The 7,024-nt window shown below is 50.6% G+C and overlaps 1 protein-coding gene across 1 annotated transcript; it reads left to right on the top strand.

Moving 5' to 3' along the window:
• Nucleotides 1-3,124: 3,124 nt before the first annotated feature.
• On the top strand, nucleotides 3,125-6,553 carry RTN4RL1 (reticulon 4 receptor like 1). Its single transcript, XM_054394550.1, has 3 exons — nucleotides 3,125-3,215; nucleotides 4,090-4,164; nucleotides 5,193-6,553. Exons 1-3 carry the CDS (start codon nucleotides 3,125-3,127, stop codon nucleotides 6,551-6,553), a joined length of 1,527 nt encoding a protein of 508 aa, XP_054250525.1.
• Nucleotides 6,554-7,024: the final 471 nt, after the last annotated feature.

The following is a 7,024-nucleotide window of genomic DNA, read 5'->3' as shown; positions in this document are numbered from 1 at the left end:
TTGGACTCTGTTTAGTAGTTCCCTGTTCTTCTTGAACTGGGGAGCCCAGAACTGGACACGATACTCCAGATGCAGCCTCACTAGGGCAGAGCAGAGGGGAGGACAGCCTCCCTTGACCTGATGGCCACACTCTTCTTAATGCACCCCAGGAGACCATTGACCTTCTTGGACACCAGGATACATTGCTGGCTCATAGTGAACTTGTCCACCAGCACTCCCAGGTCCTTCTCCACATGCCTGGTTGCCATTGCTGCTCTGACCTTGCCTTTCATCGTCCTTCACTTGGCAGGTGACATTGTAAGCTTTTGGGGCTTCTTTGTCTCCCCAAACAGCAGCTTCTTTGTGGTGGTGTGAACATCCCACTCTGAGCTAGTTCCCAAGTTTCAAAGTCTGCTTTCCTCCGAGGGCCATAGTGGTGTCTTTGTGCCCTAGATCACTCGGGGTGGATTTAGAAAGCATCCTTTGATAGATTCAGGGTGTGAATGGGGCAGGGAAGTCTCTCTCTCTGGAGCTGGTTGACAGTGGTGCTGTCATACCAAGTGTGAATTTGGCCTCAGAAGAGGGTGAGTGAAGAGTAAGCTTCTGTTTTTTTGATAATCCCAGCTGCAAGCAGAAGCCAGATGCTTTGTCCCCACTTGTAGCTTCGCTCTGGTTAAGTATTATTATTTATATTATGTAGTAGCTATACATAGTGTTTTATGGCAGTAAAGATACATAAATCAGCAACCAGAAGACAAGGGCTTTGCTCTAAAGAGCTTATAAATCTAACAGCATGAGCAGCACCGGTAATGGACACAGTAAGCAGGCAGTCAAGTTGCATGTAGACATGAGCTAAGATGGGTCTCCCAAAGCAGATGGCGGTTTAGGAGAGATTTGAAAGAGAAGCAACCTGCTCCATCCTCTAGACCAGATCCTGCCAGAGCATTAGACAGGCCATGACCCATAAAGGCTTGTCCGAGTGGAGAGGTGAAAGCATCCATCTGAGAGAAGCTGCTCACAAAGAGGGAAGGAGCAGGAGATTGAGAAGAGCTCAGGGCAGAGCTGACTTTTGGTGGGCGCTGCAGATGCATCGCCCTGAAGCATCGATTCTTGTCCTAAGTGATTTCTTCCCCTCAAGCCTGAGACTCCTAACAAAAATAAGGGCATTCCATCTTCCTAAAGAAACCAAAGCTCTTGCCTTGCTCCAAGATACAGTAAAGCATTAAATACCTTAAAATGCAAGAAAGCTGCCTACACAGGGACACCTGAACTGAGCAGTGCTATGGGAACAGTGTCCCTGCTGTGGTGGCAGAGAAATGCCCCAATCCTTCAAACCCCCAATCCTGCTTATCAAACCAGCTCTTTTTTATTATTATTATTATTTTCTTTATTTTTTCCTCTGCTGGCACCGTCCTAGGAGGAACCTGGTCTGGGCTGGAGTGAGCTGAGCTGTGTCTGGCTGAGGACACTGGCTCCGGGTGTCTGCATTCTTCTGGCCACTTTCAGCTCTTGCACAAATTGAGGCTTCACGCTAAATGCATTATGCTGTATAACAATTAATCCTGTGCTACATATAGAAAGTCCTTACTCATCAATAATGCATGGGGAGGAGTGATTTTCACTCTCAGTAATAAGGCTAAGACAATGGAAACAAGCAGGTAATGGAGAACATTTATAATGATGTTAATCTAATAATGAGCCTAATGCTGTTAAAAGTAAGACTGCAAACTGGACGCAGCCAAAGATAAATTATTTCAAGCATTCATTAACTGATGCCTAATTAATGCCCAATTAGAGACATGTTACATGGGAAATGGTTTGGACAGTCGGACAAATTCATTCCAGTCGCTGAAACCTCGGTCAGAAGCAGGAAGCAGCAGAAGGACACAGCGAGCAGAAGCCAGGGTGACACTGCACATCGGTGGGAGAAGGCCAGGAGATGAACATCCCCCTTGCTGGTTTTATCAGTGTCAGCAGGGCTTTGTTTTTATTCACTCCACCAGCAGGTTTCTGTAGGATTTCTCCATGCTGCTTTTGAAGCTCTCCCTCCCCGGTGAGCTCCGACACTGGTGCTTGTGACCCTCTGTCTGCCTCACAACCTTTACAAGATGAAGCCGAAAGGGCTGCATCAGGAATAGCAAGTTCAACAAGTTAGGCATGGTCTATGTCTCAAAGGAGCTGAGCTGGGATCTCTTGGGAAGCTCCCATGGTCCTTTCCAGCCTGAGAATCCCAGTGAGACCCAAGTGCTCCCAGCTGTCTCATCCCAGTGGGGCTGGGCTGCTGGCCATTGCAATGCTGGTGTGAACATCTTCAGGAGCTCATGGTATCATGACCAAACTCTTTGTTTCTTGGGATTCTCGTTCCTTGATCTAAACTGTCACCAAACCCAGAGCATCCTAGGAGCAGCTTCTTGCAGCATCAGGCAATTGGCAGGTTTTATGGCTGTGGAGGTAAAGCATCCTTGGTGAGACCTTGTACCTTGGGCGCATCCACCGGGGAGTCCATAGGTTTCCTTTTACCAACTCCTGCCCACCTAGTAATGTTCTTTTTCTAAGCATCCATCCTTCTGGTTTCCCATACTCCTCACTCCTGAATTGCAACATGATGATAGAAAGACATTCCTGGCTTTTCTTCCTACCATCCTGCTCTTGGGAAGCTGAGAAGCAGCAACACCCACTGCCATCCACAACCCGGGGACTCACATTTCCCTCTCGGTAGGAACTCCAGCCATTAACTGACAAACACCTGTTAATTAAAGAGATGGACTCAGTTCCTTCTGACCTTTACCTCTGGAGTCATCCCTGCAGGCAGGGAGCTGTTAAACACTGCACTGCCTTTCGACAGGAGCCTCCACCTTGGCTGTGCTCCAGGGAGACCCAGGCTGCCTTCGTCCATCGCTGCTCGTCGCTAACAGCCTCCTGTCATCACCATCCCCATTTGTGAAATCCTGTCTGCTCCCAGATCCCTGCCCGACTCCACCTCCCATCAGTAATCCCGTTAGCCTGGCAACTGTTGTGTCATGGAAGAGCACAGAAAACTGTTGTTTGGAGGCAATATGTAATCTTCCAACCTACTGCTTATAGCTGGGAGATGGTTTATTGATTCAGACTCTTGTGATTTGGTATTTGCAATAACAGACTCCACATGTGGGAGATCGTCACAGCGCTTGTGCCTGGCAGGATTTTACTAATAAACATGAGACCTACAGAAGGCTTCGTACTTCAATGTCACCGAGGTAAGACGGGGATCATGGAGCCTTCCCACCTTGGTGAAGCACATCCATTGGTAAAAGAACACCAGCAGAATGTAGCTTTATCTTCACCATCATTACCTGGTGCTCAGATAATCACAGCCTCCTCAGGACACTGCTGTTTCCCAGGCTGCACCTACATGGCGAGTGGCAGCGAGGGCTCCTGTTTTGGCAGGGAGTGCTTGGTAGTCAGTACCAGCATGATGCTGCCACCAGCACAGCCCCTCTCTCCTTGCAAAGGCACAACAGCAAAGCCAAAATGGTTCAGTGATGACTTGGAGAGCATTCCTTTTCCTACACAGCCGTAGGAGTTGTTGCAAATTAAACGTTCCCAGCTTACAGCCCATTTCTGGCAGCGGCGCAGGAATGAGGCATCCCTCCTGGTAGTCAGTGCTTCATTTCTGAAGGGCAGCGCCTGGAAGGAGTCCCTCTCTTCTCATCACAGCCAAAGCTTGGTCCAGTGCTTTGGCTAGCAATGCCATTTTTTCTTCTATTAACAGCCCATTCAGAGATGACTGCCTCATCCTGGTGATTTATGAAGAGTCTGAATAACCCAGTTTGTCTAAAAATGTGACAACTTTGCCTTGAAAGGATGGGCCCAGATGGGTGGGTCACCTGCTGTTAAGTAAACAGCAATAGATCTCCATACCAGGCAAAAGGCAATGGTAACCATGGAGTTATATTTCAAACACAATTAATAAGAAAACTGATTTTTTTTTTTTTGCCTCCCATTTGTATTCAGCTGTAGGCGCTGAAAAGAGGGACTGTAAAAGCCCAAGGGGTCCAGGCTCATGGACTAGCTGGTGATAACGACATGGAGTAATTAGAGATGAACTCCACTTCCACTCTGGTTTCTCAGATTATTACAAGCTGAGCATCAGGCGAGGAGGACTCGTGGGCAGGACGGCACCGGCAGCTGTACGCTGCTCCGATGGTACTCCCGTTCCCTGTAAAGTCCAGAGGCAAGAATTCATTAGACATGAGCAAATTCTGTGTGAGAGAGGAAAAAGCCAAATCTGGGAGGAAAATCTGAATGAGAAATGACAAGTCTGGTGCAATGAGTCTGAAAAGCCACTCGGTGCAGAAGGAATAGCCTGAAAGCAAGCCTGGTGTGAGGAGTGGGAGCGAGACGGGAACGGGGCGGCAAAAGAGGCGGTCCGAGAGCTGAGCAGAGGGAGGGGATGATTGCTGCCTTCTCACTGCTTCTTTGCAGCGAGGCAGCCCCGGTCACAAGCACATGCTGGAGCATTAGAGGATGCAATATGCTTTGCCACAGGACACCCAGTTAAAAATATGTCTAAACATCCCACTCCCGAGTGGAGCTTTCAGCTCAGCCTTTCCCACCAACTGCTGACAACAGATTTTCCTGTAAATCACTTGGTTTTCGGGGTGGATGGTGGTGTCTAACAACTGTAGTAAAAGGAGATGCTGGGGATGGGTCTGTGCCTCTGCTGGGGGGTGTGCTGGGCAGATGTTTTAGTTTGAAATGATTTGCTGGGAGTTACTAAAGCTCTGCAGCTTTTCCTCTCTGGTACCTAAGCACGGGTGACTTAAATGATGGATTACAGAAGGGCTGGACACCTACGAGGGTTTCCATCTTCTCTGTTTGCTCTCACACCTTTGCACAAAGGCATTTCCTCCAACTGTGCTCCCTGCCTGTGCTGCCAGCATGAGTCCTCACCAAGAAAGTTTCTCCTGATCATTTTGGGCCGCGAGCAGGAGCGCCTGCCTGCTGCAGGCAGGGCGAGGAGGGAGGGAGGGAATACTCCCTACGTCACGTTTCAACTACCGTGGGTGCTGAGCCCACTCATCGCAGCCACGTGGGTAATTCATGAGCAGAGAGCAGGGCTGAGTTAATCAGGGGTGGTTTTCACCTGGAATAGTCCCCACAGTAGCGATGGGTGGGCGGGGAGGTGCCCGAGTCTCGCCTCGCTGACACCTCTCTCCCCTCTCTCTGCACAGGCGGGTTTGCAGAGCTGCTGCTGGTGCTGCTGGGGCTGAAGGTGCCTGGTGCCCTGGGCTGCCCCACCGACTGTGTGTGCTACCCATCCCCGATGACTGTCAGCTGCCAGGCTCACAACTTCGTCACTATCCCCGAGGGCATCCCCGAGGACAGCGAGAGGATCTTCCTTCAGAACAACCAGATCACCTTGCTGCTGCGGGGCCATTTCAGCCCCTCCATGGTCACCCTCTGGATCTACTCCAACAACATCACCTTCATTGACCCCAACACCTTTGATGGGTTCATCAACTTGGAAGAGCTGGACCTGGGGGACAACCGCTACTTAAGGGCTTTAGCTGCAGACACTTTCCAAGGGCTGGTGAAACTCCATGCCTTGTATCTGTACAAGTGTGGACTGAGCTCCCTCCCCAGTGGGATATTCGGTGGCCTCCACAACCTGCAATACCTTTACCTGCAAGACAACCATATTGAGTTCCTTCAGGATGATATTTTTGTTGACTTGGTTAACCTCAGCCATCTTTTTCTCCATGGAAACAAGCTCTGGAGCCTCCATCAGAACACGTTTAGGGGACTAATAAACCTGGATCGGCTGCTCATCCATCAAAATCAGCTGCAGTGGATTCACAGGCGGGCTTTTCACGACCTCCGAAGATTGACCACCCTTTTCCTGTTCAATAACAGCCTCTCGGAGCTTCAGGGGGACTGCCTGGCCCACCTGGGAGCCCTGGAGTTTCTAAGGTTGAATGGGAACCCATGGAGCTGTGATTGCAAAGCTCGTTCGCTCTGGGAATGGCTGCACAGGTTCAGAGGCTCCAGCTCCAGCGTCATCTGCGAGTCCCCTGAGCAAATGCACGGCAAGGACCTCAAGGTGCTAAGAGCAGAAGACTTTAGGAACTGTTCGGGGTCCGAGTCACTCCACCAGATGAAAACACACACTTTCTCCACAGCGGACAGAGGAGCCTCCAAAACCCACCACTCTCACCACTCCTCCAAGGAGAAGGGGAAAGATAGAGGGGCCGAGAACAGTTTGCACAGCAGTCAGCCTGTGCCCCCTGGCTCCCGGCCAGGCTATCGCAAACCTGGCAAGAACTGCACCAGCCACAAAAGCCGGAACCGAACCTCTAAACCCATCCCCTTGGGGCCACGGAAAAACGGGCAGGAGGTTCCAGACTATGTGCCTGATTATCAGCACAAGTTCAGTTTTGGGGTGATGCCAACACTCTCCCCCAAACGCAAGGGTAAGTGTACCCGGCGGACACCCATCCGCCCCCCCAGCGGGGTGCAGCAGGCAGCCGGCTGCTCGGGGCTCAGGGCATCGCTCCTGGTTTTCCTGATGGTGTTAGCGGCTGTCATACGCTGAGCCCCCAGCTGCGGACGGAGCAAAGCTGTACTGCCACCAATCTACAAAGGACCAGAGTTTCTTTTCTTCTTCTTTTTTTGTACGTGGCTAGCGCTGGCCTGGCGAAGGGAAGAACGCTCCTCTTGGCTTCTGACGGTCTCTCCGTGCCCGGCCGGGCTGCCAACGCGGACTGTGCCGAACGCAGCGGGAGCGGATTTAAAAAGGCATTATCACACCTTGTCACAAACAGCCTAAACCGAGCACCTACAACAACAACAGCAACAAAGCCAACCTTACAAAAAAGCAGATAAGAGGGACGGGAGCCAATTCGTGGGTGACAACAGCCGGACAAATGGACTGGATCCGTGCTCTTGTGAAATCCTCTTCACTGGAGAGCACTCTGAACAACCCTCTCCAGTTACCGGAAGGAACATAATTGCTGTAAAAACAAACAAACAAATGATCACCAATTAAGCCTACACCGTTGCTCTG

The sequence above is a fragment of the Indicator indicator genome, chromosome 30 (assembly GCF_027791375.1).
Source record: "Indicator indicator isolate 239-I01 chromosome 30, UM_Iind_1.1, whole genome shotgun sequence".
NCBI lineage: Eukaryota > Metazoa > Chordata > Aves > Piciformes > Indicatoridae > Indicator > Indicator indicator.
Note: the sequence above shows the minus strand (reverse complement) of the source record. Positions and strands in the feature narration are given on the sequence as shown.